The 15324-nt window shown below is 62.5% G+C and overlaps 1 protein-coding gene across 1 annotated transcript in view; it reads right to left on the bottom strand.

Annotated features, from left to right (window-relative positions):
* The window catches only part of NOTCH1 (notch receptor 1), a 51612-nt gene extending 37109 nt beyond the window's left edge, over positions 1 to 14503 (bottom strand). The window contains exons 1-2 of the mRNA XM_030919370.1: positions 14174 to 14503; positions 12476 to 12554 (exon numbers count right to left, since the gene is read on the bottom strand). Of these exons, the coding sequence (XP_030775230.1) occupies positions 12476 to 12554; positions 14174 to 14234 (140 nt within the window). The 5' untranslated portion in view covers positions 14235 to 14503. The remainder of the gene's footprint in view (positions 1 to 12475; positions 12555 to 14173) is intronic.
* Positions 14504 to 15324: the final 821 nt, after the last annotated feature.

Genomic DNA, 15324 nt, shown 5'->3' with positions numbered 1-15324 from the left:
AGCCGAAACCCACGCTGCCAGAGGAGCACTCCTGGCCTCCCCGGGGCAGACACCACCATCCTGTGCCTCCTCTCGCCCGTCCCGGGAAACCGCGAGGACACCTCCGTGCTGCCTCCCGACTCGGCCACAGATGGACAGTGGTTTCCGTGGTGGCCCCAGAGGTCACCCCGTCCCCATCACACCCGCCGGCTCCCCGCTCTCTGACCACATGAGACACAGAGGGTCCTCCGAGCCCAGGAATCCGAGCCCAGGTATCCTCCTCTTGGAACACTCCTCGCCTGCCGGCCCAGTCCCAGCGCCCAGTCCGGCTCACATACAGGCCCACTGTGCCCCTGGCACCCCCTCAGAGCCTCACTCTGCCGAGGCCCAGCGCGGTCACCGGGCACCTGGGGCACCACACACTTGGGAAGTGGGATCCAGGCAGGTGCCCGCAGCCCTGGGAGGGGCCCATGAGGAGGGGCCTCTCTGGGGGAGGGGCCTGCAGTGCCACAACCTGGGGGACACCGGGGTGTCTCAGGACGGCTAGCGCAGGTCGGGGACGGTCTGGGGTACCTTTCCGTGTGGGGAAAGTTGGGGGTTCTTGGGCTGGACTTGGCAGGTCCTAAAACTTCTGTTCCTCCAAGGCACTGAATGATGCCCAGCCTTGCCCAGTGCCTTGTGGCCTCGCCCAAATATCTCGCACTACCTCACCCAATCCCGCAGGACCTCGCCCAAATCCCACACATGACCCGGATCAAATAGATCACAACCTCAGGCAAATCCCACACGGTCTCCCCGGAGCCTGTGGCTGGGGCTGGCCTCTGGGAGAGACCTTCCTGGAGGGGCCTCCACAGCACCAGGAAGGGGCTCCAGGGTGGATGACATAGATGACACACCCCCGGGGGAGCCGGGCAGCCGCTGCCTGAGACCCAGCTACACGTCCCACGGCTGCCACGACTCTGCTGCCAACTCAAAAGAAGGTGCAACAACTGGAGACAGTCGCCGCAAGGACGGCAGCTGGCACTGTCAGGAGCCCTGGGGGACACTTCATGGCCCCAGCCGCCTCCCATCTCCTAAGGAGGAAGGGACCTCAGAGAGGTGGCGGTGGCCCAGGGTCGCACAGCCCACATGGGGGAAAGAAGCGCGCAGCCTGAGATGTTGACCCAGCGCCACCCCACGCCTGGAAGGCGGAAGGTCTGGAGGGGGTGGCCGGCCTGGACTGTAGCCCCTACAGGCTGGAGCCAGGCCTTCCAGTCACCTGCAGCCACCCACCTGCCTCCACCTTCATTCCCAGTGCCCACTGGCCCCAGGGCTGCCAACAGCCCAGCCAGGCCCGTCCACCAGAGAGCTGCAGAGCTCTGTGCTGGGCCAGACTCTGGAGGCTGCCAGGACAGGACCTTATCACGGCCTGAGCCCTGCCACCACGTGGACCCTGGACACTCAGTCCCGCCTGGCCTCCCCACCTGGCCCTTCGTCAGACAGGAATGAACCCAGCCTCCTTCTCACCACTGAAGGGGAAGTAGGAGGGGCCACCGCCAGGGGCTGCACCCCGGGAGCTGGGACCAACCCAGGTCCCTCTGTAAGGATGGAGAGTGGAGGCCCAGGGTGCAGACTCTGGCCCAGCCCCCTCCGCCCACCAGCCAGCTCCCAGCCTGAACTCAGCATCTCTTACTGAAAAGCCGTCAGGGAAACCACACGTGTTCAAGCCCTGGCTGCTCCCCCAAACCTCTCATTTCCAGTAACTGTGCTTCCGCTCGTCAACAGCTGAAACCGGGCGGAACTTGTGGGGGCCCCGCGGCGTGGCCCTGCTGTGCCGCACAGGGCTCATCCGTCCCCCGGCTACGGGGAGTCAGCTCTCACCGCCCACCTCCTTCCCAGATAGTCTCTGTGCCCACTTGACGGTTTGGCAAACCCGGCCCCTGCCCTGCCACGGCCACAGGGGCCTCAGAGAGGGCAGGCCAGGGTCGGGGCCTGAGCTGCTGCCTCCCACAGGGTTGGGGCAGGATACCCATCTGAGGCTTGAGTGGGACAATGGCACCTCCTTGGGGCCTACAGCCCCCCGGGCAGGCTCAGTGACCATGGGCCTACAGCAGGGAAAATTCTGGGCCGAAAGCTCCAGCCTCCTACTAAGGCATCTGTCTGCAAATGCACCTTAACCTGTCCACTTGGGCTGTGGGGAAACCTGTTTCAGGGAAAGTGAGGGACGTGCCAGTCTCCTCCCTTGGACCTGATGAGGCACGAACGCGTCTCTAATAAAGCTGGGTCTCCCCGCCGTGGCTCCCCGGGCAGGTGCCTGTGGCTCAGGCCATGAGTCACGCTGGGTGACCCCAGTATGGGAAAGAGGGCAGGAGGCCGGGAGCCACCGCCTCTGTGCCCAGTTGTCATCTCGGCACGAGGGTGACCATCGGCTTCGTCCTGCCCTCCATGTCTGAGGGCTTTCAGGATGTGGCGGGGGACAGGGGAGTCCACTTCTCAAACCCGGTGCATCCTGCTGGGCCGCTGCACTCACAAAAAGGCTGACTCAACACAGGACCTGCCTCCCCGGGCCTTAGCTCAGGCGAGGGCAAGGCTGGCCTCCTGTGCTAACTGTGGAAGTTTGTTCAGCAAATTGACAGTGTCAACGGAATGTCAAGGGGGCATTTACCCAGCTTTAAACAACCAATTCAAGCTCTTCAGAGATGCACAACGGACGCCCAGACCAGGGGACAGCGTAGACAGGGACGACAGTCTGATGACAAACTCTCACCTGCCGATTAGAGCAAGGTTGGAGCCTGTCGCCAACCTCAGTGCCAGGTGGAGCAGAAGCAACAACACAATGATTTCTTGGGGGAAAATCTCAACAAGCACCCTAGCAGCCGGCGGGCCTCCCACTGGGTGAGAACAGCGCCCACCGGGCCCAGCGGTCTGAACAGCCCCGCACAGGTGAGGCCGGGTGAGTGTTCTGTGGCCACTGGTTCCCACCGTGGCGGTAGGTTCTGTTGGGGGAGGGTCCACGCAGCATCTGGGCCTGGCCTGATCCAGAGACGCCCTCGGTACTGGTCACTCGCAGACTGTGATTGTGAGGACCTCGATGGGGCCTGGCTGCTGTGTGTGTCTGGGAACTGCAGGTGTGGGTGTCGGAGGCAAAGCCTCCCCTGTGCACCCCCAGCACATCAGAGCCCCCCAGTCCCTCCCCAGAGAGCCCCCCACTCCCTCCCCAGAGAGCCCCCCAGTCCCTCCCCAGAGAGCCCCCAGTCCCTCCCCACAGAGCCCCCCACTCCCTCCCCACAGAGTCCTCCAGTCCCTCCCCACAGAGTCCCCCAGTCCCTCCCCACAGAGCCCCCCACTCCCTCCCCACAGAGTCCCCCAGTCCCTCCCCACAGAGCCCCCCACTCCCTCCCCACAGAGCCCCCCAGTCCCTCCCCACAGAGTCCCCCAGTCTCTCCCCAGAGAGCCCCCCACTCCCTCCCCACAGAGCCCCCCACTCCCTCCCCACAGAGCCCCCCAGTCCCTCCCCACAGAACCCCCCAGTCCCTCCCCACAGATCCCCCCAGTCCCTCCCCACAGGGCCTCCCCAGTCCCTCCCCAGAGAGCCCCCCACTCCCTCCCCACAGAACCCCCCAGTCCCTCTCCACAGAGCCCCCCAGTCCCTCCCCACAGAGCCCCCAGTCCCTCCCCACAGAGCCCCCCAGTCCCTCCCCACAGAGCCCCCCAGTCCCTCCCCACAGGGCCTCCCCAGTCCCTCCCCAGAGAGTCCCCCAGTCTCTCCCCAGAGAGCACCCCACTCCCTCCCCACAGAGCCCCCACTCCCTCCCCACAGAGCCCCCAGTCCCTCCCCAGAGAGCCCCCAGTTCTTCCCCACAGAGTTCCCCCATCCCCTCCCCACAGAGCCCCCCTAGTCCCTCCCCACAGGCCCCACTGGACACCAGGCCCCAGAACTCCTTCCAGGAAACTGCAGGAACCACAGCAGGGCAGCCCCATAGGCCAGACCTCAGGGAACTGCTGCCTCACGCCTGCCCCAGAGAGCCCTGGCGTCGGGGCTGCAGCTGAGGCTGAGGGCTGGGGACTTGCAGGATGGGATCCCCTGTCTAAGGGGTGCAGCCAGGTGGGAGGGGCCAGGCCCCCAGGGTTCGCAAGGCCCCTTGGGGACCCACGCGAAGCCACCGCTTTGCATTAGGGAGGGCATGCGGAGAGGGCCTTGTTTAACCGTGCGAGCTCAATCTGGAGTGTAGACTGCGAGACGCCCCCAACCCTGGGCCCCTGAGCCTGTGAGTTGGGGGTTCAGAGATGAGGCCTCTACAGAAATCTCCCTCCCAGAAGCAATGGGTGCAGGGTCGGGGGAGCAGTCAGGATCCCTCCCAGGAGCAACGGGTGCGGGGTGGGGGGGTGCACTGAGGACACTGCTGGGGAGTTTCTCCTCTCAGAATTCCACAGGCCTCAGAGACACACAGAAAGCAACCCCAAAATGCTGGGACCGCCTAACTCCCCTGCACCACCACCACTGGGGCAACCAGGCACCCCGATGCTAACACTCACGCATCCGCCTGACAGGGAGAAGTCCCCCAGCTGCCTGCATACGGGGCCTCGGTGTCAAGGGCCACTGGCTGGCCTGGTGTCCTGCAGGGGACGTGGTGCTTCCCTGTCCCAAGGGCAACTCAGAGAGGATACCATCTGTGTCTCAGAGTGAGGGGCCAGGCTCCTAGCTCTCTCCTGTGTCACACGGGCCTGGGTCTCAGCCAGGGCATAGCCAGTCACTCTAAGCTGAACCTGAGGGTCCAGGGGGGAGAAGCAGCCTGGAGAAAACCACACAGAGCTCTGTCCAGGGAAGGGAAAGCCCCGGAACAGGTCAACCAGGCGGATGGGGGCTGAGATGCCTGGCCTGCCTCCTGGATGTGTCCAAAGCCTCCCTGCACCCCCTGCCCCAGCCCCTGCCACTCGTTTGGTCTGGAGCTCCCTGCTGCTGACCCTGTCCCAGCCAGCGTGGAAGCTGCTCCGTGGTGGGCCTCACTTGAAGGCCATGGCAGGGGCATCCAGGTGGGGTCCCACAGCACTGACTTTGCACGCAGGAGGCCATGGAGGCTGCAGTGTCCACCCCCAGCTTATGGCTAAGCCCGTCCGTCCTGCGGCCTGGTTCTGAAGCGGCGTGCTCCTCCCTCGCCCAGGGGGGCCTGCATCTGCCGTGCCTACCCATGCCCCAGGGTCTAGCATGTAGTAGACGCTCAATAAAGACCATCTACCCTGCATTCTTACAGCACCAGGCGTGTGGGAGCTGAAGTGACCGTGGCCCCATTACGTGCCTCCTGTGGGCTGAGGGATGCTGAAGAGCTTGGCGGCTGGCGTGGGTGAGGCCCAGGGACAGGTTGTGAACCTGTCTCGGAGTCCTGAGCTGGGCAGGGGCTGCAGACATGCCAGGCCATCCTACAGATTCACCTGGTAATGTGCCAGGACTCACTCCAGGGGGCTCTGTGGCTGCTGGGTGGCCGCACCGGCCCAGAGTGAGCACCATCTCTTCCAGGCAGCCACCCTGGACGCCCTCCCAACAATTGCCTCCTCTGGACTGTCTGGGAACTGGGATGCTGGTGTCCACCTCTGGCCAGTCCCTGATGCTTTTGGCGGCTAAAATCTAGTCCTCAGAAGAATGCAGTTCTAGTCCACATGTGGCATGGATGAACCTTAAACACATCACGCTCAGTGAAAGAAGCCGGGGGCCAAAGACCGCCTTCGGTACAATTCCGTTCAGAGGCAACATCCAGAAGAGGCAAATTCATAGAGACAGAAAGCGGGTTAGTGGTTGCCAGGGGCTGGGGCAGTCAGGGAAGAGTGACGGTATTTGGGTACAGTTTCTGTTGTGTGCAGTGAGAAAGTCCTGGAACTAGACAATGGTTGAATGAACTTGTGAATGTGCTAGATGCCAATGAATAGCACGCTTTAGTTCAAAAGCCACATTTTCAGCCTGGGTAATATAACAAGATCCCACCTCTGCAAAAAATTTAAAAATTGGTGAGGCATGGTGGTGCACACCTGTGGTCCCAGCTACTCTGGAGGCGGAGGCAGGAGGATCGCTTGAGCCCAGGAGTTTGAGGCTGCAGTCGGCCATGATCCCACCACTTCACTCCAGCCTGTGTGACAGAATGAGACCCCATCTCCAAAAACAAAAAAAGTGGCCGTGCGCGGTGGCTCACGCTTGTAATCCCAGCACTTTGAGAGGCCGAGGCAGGTGGATCACCTGAGGTCAGGAGTTTGAGACCAGCCTGACCAATATGGTGAAACCTTGTCCCTACTAAAAATACAAAAATTAGCTGGGAGTGGTGGTGTGCGCCTGTAGTCCCAGCTACTCAGGAGGATCACTTGAATGTGGGAGGCGGAGGTTGCAGTGAGCCAAGATTGCATCACTGCACTCCAGTCTGGGTGACAGAGCAAGACTCCATCTCAAAAAACAAACAAACAAAAGAAAGGCAAATTTTGTAACATGAGTAAGTGTGGGTGTCGGAGGCAAAGCCTCCCCTGTGCACCCCCAGCACATCAGAGCCCCCCAGTCCCTCCCCAGAATCCCCCCATATACAGATGCATCCCCCAAATCTAGTCCTTAGCTCCCTTTGCTCCCAGGGAGCAGGGTGGGGTGGGGCAGGGCCACAAGGAGAACCCAACCAGGCAACTTTGAGAAAGGGCTTCCCTCCGCCCTCCTACCCCTGCAGCCACTGCCCCTTCCCCAGCTGGCAAAACCACCGAGCCCGGTGCCGGCCTTGCCGCAGGGCCCACGGCCACCACCACGCCTTCAGCCTGACCCAGGGTCCCGCTGGCTGTCGTTGGAAGGAAATCACATACAGATAGGGAAACTGAGGCCCAGGGAGGAGACAGTGTGGGGAGCACAGCAAATCAGAGCCAGCCCTGCTTCGCATCCCCTGGGAGCTCTGGGTCCCACGGAAGAAAGCCCCAGCACTGCCTGGGAAACTCCAGGCCATCAAAAGCATCCCGGCCCACAGGTGTGACGCCCCAAAGCCAGCTGCTCGTGAAAACTGCTGGTATGTCCTCCTCAGCCCCGGGAAAGATCCGGAAAGTTCTGGAGACGCCTGCACATGAAGGTGAAAGCTGACGCCAGCCTGCCTCAGATCCCCACGCCCTCGCAGCCACAGCCTTCCCACCTGTGCGCTGGGGATGAAACAGCACGGGCACACCTGGAGGGTGGGCGGCCGCCTGCCAGGGCTTTTACGAGGCTGGGTAACGGCGGCGTCCTGAGCATGGAGCTGTCATCGCTGCATTATTGAGGAAGGCAAGCTAGACACCCAATCGATTCTGCAAAACCACATCCTTTCACTATTTATAGACGAGACATGAAACAGGAAAGGTCCCCTCCCCACAGCAAAAGGGTGCAGTCCCTTGGCCCGGCCTGGAACTGCCCAGTGGGCACTGGGGGGCCGCCACTGCTCATCACAGGTGCAGGGAATGAGGAACGAGGCCAGTCCCGGCTCCCAGGGGGTCTCCAGTTTGCTGCCCACATCTGGGGGTCCCTGCGCCCAGCTCTGCCCTGTAGAAACACTTCCCCAGTGCACTGTCTGCCCTGCCCTGCCCGGCCCTACCCTCTTCCTGCCAGGGTCGCTCTTTTCTTTCTCCCTCTCTTTCTCTATTATTATTTTTTTCAATGGAAAACATGTTGGCCGCTGTTCAGAGGCGGGGCCTGCCCCAAGGAGCCAGCTTCCTTCAGAACTCTCCAGGCTCCCACCCCAGTCTCCGCCCCAGGCCTTCCTGTTCCTGAAGTCTCCCCAGTCTGAGTAGGTGAGACTTTCTATTTGACACTGCCTGGGTTTTTTTTGTTGTTGTTGTTTGTTTTTTTTGTTTTTTGAGACAGTCTCACTTTGTCGCCCAGGCCCAGAGTGCAGTGACACGATCTCGACTCACTGCACCTTCCGTCTCCTGGGTTCAAAGGATCCCCAAAGGATCCTCCTGCCTCAGCTTCCCAAGTAGCTGGTATTACAGGCACATGCCACTGCGCCTGGGTAATTTCTGTTTTTTAGTAGAGATGGGGGTTTTGCCATGTTGGCCAGGCTGGTCTTGAACTCCTGACCTCAGGTGATCTGCCCTCCTTGGACGCTGCATGTTTTTAAACATGTTTTTCTAACCGGGGCGCCCTTGAAGACCAGGTTCTGCATAAACAGGAGGTCCTGTCACAGACCTTTCCACTCAGCTCAGCACGAGGAGGAGAATCAACCTGTTCCTCCCCTGGCCGCGCCCAAGACAAGGCAGGTGACTCAATGGAAACAGCCAGACGGGGTGACAGGAGATACCCCGTCCCTCCCCAACCTCCCAGGCCGGCTGCAGGGCCAAGTCACTTCCCGCCTGAGCCTCCTTCCTCCTCTTTTAAGGGGAAGCCACGCCCCCAGCCCGCTTGTAGTCGGGAAGTGACGGGGCAGCTCAGGCAGGCTGGGGCTGTGGTTAGGGACATTCGCTTGGGAGAAGGAGAGGGGCAGGGCTGGTAGGAACTCTGCCACCGCTGTGTGACCCTGGGGCTGATGGCGACTTCTCTGGGTCTCTTCCTATCACTTACTGGTGCCTGATCCAGACAGCTTTACGGGGCTGCCAGGAGCTATGCCAGGCCACCGCCGAACCGGTACACCTCCAACATGTCCCACACGTGAGCCAGGTGTCTCTCTCACCCCTTGCTGGGAAGTGAACTTCACGGGAGCAGGGCAGCAGGGGCCGTGTCTGCCCTGTCCCCACCGGGGGCCTGCCCTGGAGCAGAACACTGCAGCGCACAGCAGGCGCTCAAACGCGTCTGTGAACTGAAGCCATCCTGGGAGATGGACTTCCCCAGAGCTGGAGCCATCCTGGGAGATGGATTTCTCCAGAACCGGAGCCATCCTGGGAGATGGACTTCCTGGGAGATGGACTTCCCGGGAGCTGGCAAGTCCCTCCCCAGGCAGTGCCAGGCCCGGCCCACCAGGCAGCACCTTTAGGAGTCTCTGAATTCACTCATCAATCAATTAAACATTCAGGAAGGAGGCTCTGGAAACCAGCACTGTCAGCCGACGGGGAGAAGGCGGGGAGGAAAGGAGTACTGACCAGGTGCCCTCTCCACACGGTTCTCATGCAATCCTCACGCACCACCAAGAGATCCAGTGTGTATCAGCCCGGCTGACTTGCTGGGGAAACTGAGGCTTGCATGACCTGATGACCCAAGGTCACAGAGCTAGTGGGTGGCCAGGTCAGGCCTCAGACACAAAGTTGTCCAAAGCCCACCAACCAGCAGGCAGCTGGACATCCTCCTGGAGGTGCTGGGTGTGACAGCCTACCCTCATTTCTCCCAGCTCCTGGAAGATGCCATGTGCAATTCTGACTCTGCCATCAGCAGGCAACATCTTAGCCGCCCCCTGCCTCGACGCCCAGTCCAGACCCAGGCAGCCTAGGAGAGCATTTCAGACCAAGGACACAGTCTCACCCAGACAGATAAGGTCCCTGCAGCTCTTCCCACCTCTCCTCAAAACAAAGGCAAAAAAGGGGTAGCCCTCTTCAGTATCCCCTGCTCACACTGACGGAGCTGACGAGGGGCCTAGAGAAGAGCCAAGAGCCACAGTGACCCCCTGGGCCTGCTCAAAAGGCCACTATCTCCGACCACAGCCACCACGGCCACACCGCACACAGCAGGTGCCCAGAGACCAAGCATCCTCCACCCGCCAGCACGTGCTGCCAGGTGTTTTCTACCTGGCCACTGGCTGACCAGGCCACAGTGACACTCTGACCTCCTGGGAAGGCATTTTGCACCAACAAAACCACTTTTTCCAATCCCAAGCTCTGCAACCACCTGATTGGCAGCTTCCGGTGAAGGTTCCTTCGCTTGGGGTAGAAAGAAATGATTCACCCAGTACTAGTGTGCCAGGCACTGTAACCCCCAGCAAGACCATGCCCTTTCTACAGCAGAAGCAGCAACTGGCACCAAAAGTCAAAGCTCTTTCCGGGCTCACAGCTGGATACCATGGGGCAGGGATTCACACGCAGGCTGGCAGGGCTCCAAGATCCTGCACCCCAAATGCTTTCGAGAAATAGTGTGGGTTTCTCCCCTTGCTGGGAGAGCCAGGCTTCCTGCAGGTGCCCTGGCCAACTCCTGGACAGACCTCCTGGGCCTTCTGAGAAGGACAAGCAGGAATGGGAAGGCAGAGGCGCCTGAGGGGTGTACATTGGGTGGGGCTCAAGGCCAGGGAGGGAGCCTGAGGTGGCAATGCTCCCCAAACTGCTGTGTGAGCCCGGACCTGTGCCTCCGCAAGCCGGACGCGGCTGTGGCCCTGGCCTCCAACCCTGCAGCCCAGAGGCGGGAGCCTGAGGACGCGCTTCCGTCCCATCTTCTCGTTGGACTTGTGGGGTGTGCACAATGGGGTCTCTGTGGGCTGAGCTCGGCTGCCTGTCAGGCCAAACTGAAGCAGGCTTCCCGCCAAGAAGGAGGGGGCACCAGGCCCCAGCGAAGGGGACAAGGCCAGGCACCAAAGCCCTGGTCAGCGGCCTGCTTGGGCAGGAAACAGCTCACCAGGATCCCAGGTTTGGGGAATGGGAGAGTGGGCCCATGACACCAGTGTTTTGCGGCCCTGTGGCAGGGTTTTAGCCCAGACATCAGGGAGCTGCAGCAATCTGTACCCCAAAGCACAGCCCTCTGGCCTGTGGAGACCTCAGTCCCAGACCCCTGTGGGCCAGGCTGTGCCTACTCCCTAGTGCCACTGAGAAGAAGCAACAGGCTCCCAATTTTCCCAGCACGGCATTCCTCCCACCCTCCCAAAGTCCTCTGCAGGAGCAAGAAGGTTCTCCCAGAGACCTGAATGGGTGGAGGCAAAGTCCAAGCCGGGAGTGCGGTGGCGGGGAAGGGGGTTATACATTCTGGGAAGCCACGCATAATTAATCACACGGCATTAATCCGCCTCCCCCAACAATAGCTGCTGCACTTCCCCTGGATCCCAGCTGTCGGTCTCTGAATGAAAGGAAACAAGATTTAGGGCATCAAGCGTCCGTGCGGCTTCTGCAGGGGGAGAAGGGGGCCCCAAAAAGCAAAAAAAAAAAAAAAAAGTAGTGTGCGCATTCATTAGTGTCTGACAAAGACACAGTCGGCTTTGTCCATTAAACTGCTCACGGACCTGCTTAATTGGCTTCAGTTTAGGGAGGGTGGGGGCCGGGGAGGGAGGGGGGCTGCTGCCCACAGGCTGGGCAGTCGGCGCAGGCAGGAGCCGGGCTGGGGTTGTCAAGGGAATGGGACCTTCTACAGTTGGAATGAGGGCGCGCAGACTGGCTGGGGAGCCATTTCTTCATCTGTAGCTCCTGGGGGCGGAGGGAACTCTTTTTCCAGCCACCAAACACCTCCTCATTATTCTCATCAGGGATGGACTCAAGTTGAAGGGCATCGGCCACAGCAGAACAGTTCCCCACCGCCGACTGGCACTCACAGGCAGGCAGGAGGGAGCGGTTCCACGCAACTTCCCAGCCCCCTCCATGCCCATTTTACATCTGAGCCTGGCAGACCAAAAGGGCCACGGGATTTTGAGGTCAGAGTTTGCAGATGCCAGGACAGAAACCAGACTCAATAATTACCCCACACCCCGCGCCAAAAGATGAGTTCCACCTTCTCTTCCCCAACCCCAGCCTGAGGCCAGGAGGAGGGAGCTGGGGCAAACAGAGAGCCCAAAGGCGGGTCCAATTTTGAAGAGTCAATTTCCTTCGAAGAGGCATCGCCCGCCCAGAGGGGGCATCACCCACCCAGAGGAGGCATCACCCACTCAGAGGAGGCATCACCTGTGCCTAGAGGAGGCATCACCCGCCCAGACAAGGCATCACCCACCCAGAAGTGGCATCACCCGCCCAGGAGGCATCACCAACTGCCCAGAGCAGGCATCACCCGCCTAGAGGAGGTATCACCTGTGCCTAGAGGAAGCATTACCCGCCCAGAGGAGGCATCACCCACCCAGAGGAGGCATCACCTGTGCCCAGGAGGCATCACCTGTGCCCAGGAGGTATCACCACTGGCCCAGAAGGCATCACCCACCCAGGAGGCATCACCTGTGCCCAGAGGAGGCATCACCCACCAAGAGGAGGCATCACCAGCAGCCCGAGGCATCACCACCCACCCAGGAGGCATCACCTGCCCAGGAGGCATCACTTGCCCAGAGGAGGTGCCCCAAGTTGGCAGGGTGGTGGGGTCTGGGCTTCTCAGTAAATGGTCCAGAGCTTCCCCTGACAGATCAACTGTTTCTTGGGGACTTTAAGAAGAATTGGGGTACTGGGACTCCCACTTAGTAACCCAGGAGCCTGAGGTGGCCCACAAAGGAGTGCCCAAGCCCCCAGCAGCCAGACCAGCTCCACACGCAGCATAATTGCTGGTGATTAAGTAATTGCCAGACTTTGTCCAATAAAAGTCAGCACGTGACCGTGCCCAGACTCTGGGCCATCTCCAGAAGACAATGCCCTAGTGTTCTGTCCCCTGCGCGGCTGCAGAAGGCAGGGGCTCTGCCCTCAACAAAGCAACAGGTCCCGCAGGGGTGGTACTCACACGCAGGCCTCCGTGCCATTGGCCGCTTCACACTTCCCGCCATTCAGGCAGGTCTCACCCGGCTGGGAGCATCGCGGGCCTAGGCAGGGGCAAGAGAAGAGAGGTCAGTCTCACCCGCACCACCGAAGGCCCTTGTTACCCTGGAGATGGAACCCGCACCCAGCCAAGGGGCACTGTCCTCCCCCACCCTGGACGCCTCTGAGTAGTGTCATGGGTTACCAGGGCAGGGGTCCACAGGAAGCCCCACCATGAAACCAAAGGGCGTCAACATTCTGCCCAGAGTTCTGTAGTCAGAAATGGGGGGAAGGGGAGCAGCACGGAACACGTCCTGCTTGAAGCAGGGTGGGGCGGCCTGATGTGCCGCCTGGACGCAGTGGGGGAAAAGCAGAGACAAAGTGGGCTACTCTCCCAAGCGTTGCCCCCCACCCCAGAGGCTCACTGGGGGAGTCTGGCAGGGCAGGGCCCCCCATCCAGCCGCCGAGATTGCCTCTGTTCAAACCCGTTCTGCAAGGGGGCAGAGCTGGACGGCGGGAAGGGGAGGGGGGTGGCCACACTCAGCTCCCGCCCGTGGGAAAATGCGACAGCTGCTCGCCCGCTGCCCCGCCCGCCAACAAAGCGCCGGCCTCCGCCTCGGAATCAGAGCGGCCCATTGTGGAGTCGGGGCCGCCTCCAGGGGCACCAGGACTGCACCCCGGGGACCCGGCCCCGCCTCTGCCGACACCCAATACCTGCTCCCGCGGGCGCGCATCTCCAGGGCAGCCCCCAAACACCCACAGGAGGGGGATGAAGGTCCCCCATTCGGAAGGAATTCGACCCCATCTCGAGAAGGGATCAATTACTCAAGCCCCTCCCTCCCCATCTTACGGGGGCTGAGAAACGGGGGAGGGTAGTGTGACATAGAGCAGCACTTTCTGGAAGAGGACAGATAATTCTCGCCTGCAACTCTCGGAGAAAGAGTGGATTAATCACTCGATTCCCCAGAGACCCCCCTCGATGTGTGGCGAGGAGAGATGTAAGAGCCCCCCACCCACCTCCCGCTCTCCACCCCTAAGCTTTCCAAACTTCAACTCTGCAAAGCAAAAGGAAAAGTTCAGTGCCCCCCCGGCGCGAAGGCTTCTTACGCAAACCCCTCCCCCAAACTGAGAGCTGGGCTGGGGGGCACCGGCGGGCAGGGCGACCGGGAGCCCGGGAACCCAGCCGGGCCGCGCGGGTCAGTGAAGGCGAACGCCGCGCCGCGGAGCCCACACTCCGCGCCCCAACATCCGCCCCGGCGTGGGCCAGAGGCGAAGAAGAAAGAAGATAAATGGCCCGGAGAAGCAACAGGAAACCAAAACCGACTCTATTCAAATCGAAAAGTAGTAGGCTGCCCGCCCGCCCGGCCGACCGGCGGCAAGCCCCACGCGCGGCGGGTGAAGGGCGGGCCCGGGTAGGGCCTCCGGGACCCCAGCACCTCACGCCGGCCTCCAAACTCGGCTCCAGGCACGGGCGGCGCGAGTCCGCCTCCACGGGGGGATCGAGGGGGAGGGTCGGTCCTCCCCCAGCCCGGGACTCCAAGAACCCCATGCCCCCGGCCGCCCGCTCTTCCCTCTCCACGCCGACCTCCCCGCCGCCCGCTCCCAGCCACGGGGTGCGCGCGCCGGGCGCCGCCGTTTCCAAAGGGCGCGGAAAGTGGGGGCTCGCGGGTGGGTGGGCGCCTACCTCGTGCGGCGAGCGCGGGCAGCAGCGCCAGGCAGAGCAGGGGCGCCAGGAGCGGCGGCATGCCTCCCCCGCGGCTGCCCTCTGCGCCCGGACGGCGGCCTCCTGCGCTAGCCGGCGGGGCTGGGACGCACACGCGCGGCGGACGGTCCCGGGGCGGCGGCGGACGGTCCCGCCCTCTCTTCCCCGGCTGGCAGTCGGCGCTGTGCTCTGGCGGGCTCCCGGGCCCGTCTTCGCGCCCGGCTCGTTCCTTCGCTGCGCTCGCACCCGCGCCCCGCGCCCCGCGCCCCTGCGCTCCCTCCCGCGGCCGAGGCACTAGTGAGGCTCAGAGTCGAGGTGCGCTCCGCCCCCACCGGCCCCGCCCCCACCGGTCCCCCCGCCCCCTCCGCGGCCACCTCCTCCCGCGCGCCGGGTCCGCCTTTGCGCCTCCCCGAGCTGAGCCGCGCGTCCCGAGCCCAGCCTCTCCGGGGAGGAGGGACCCGGCGGCGCGGCGTGGGTCGGGAGCGGGCGCCTGGAACTACTTCTCGTTTGAAAGTTTTCAGAGGCCAAAAGTTTGAGCCGGGGCTGCGGAAGGATCCGGCTCTGGCCGTTGCCGCGCTCGGCGACAATTGGCGACGGAAATTTGCATGTGAATAAGCGGAGGAGCCCGGGGTGGAGTGGGGAGGGCGAGGCCGCGGGCAGCTGTGTCCACCGTGCTCTGGGCCGGGCGGGGAGCAGCTGAGGCCACGTTGGGGGACCCCGGGCCCGGGACAGGGCTTTGGGAGAAGTGGCCTAGACTTGGGTGCGCCCCTAGCCCAGCGGCTTCACTCGCTCCCGAGGGCCCCGTAGCCGCGGCTTTAGGCGTCCACAGCATCGATCGCCGCCAGACACCCCTGGCGGTGATTGCCTGAGCACTTGACCGCGAGGGATGGGGGCGCAGCAGCCTCAGGGCAGGGAGCTCAGGGCGCCCCGAGGGAGCAGCCAGGACCAGTGCCTCGCGGACGTATTGCGCCCCGCTCCCCCGGGGGGATCCGCGTCGACCTGCTCCTCGGTCACCGTCCTCCTCCTGCCCGGGCGCCTCCTGCCTAAGGTGGCCCCGGAAAGCACAGACGAGTCGGGCGGATCTGCCGCTGGCGCCGGCGCAGCCCCTCCCACGTGCCTCTTCCGGCTGATTT

Source organism: Rhinopithecus roxellana, chromosome 16 (assembly GCF_007565055.1).
Source record: "Rhinopithecus roxellana isolate Shanxi Qingling chromosome 16, ASM756505v1, whole genome shotgun sequence".
In the NCBI taxonomy this organism is placed as follows: domain Eukaryota; kingdom Metazoa; phylum Chordata; class Mammalia; order Primates; family Cercopithecidae; genus Rhinopithecus; species Rhinopithecus roxellana.
The sequence above is the reverse complement of the archived record's forward strand: the minus strand, read 5'-3'. Positions and strand labels throughout refer to the sequence as shown.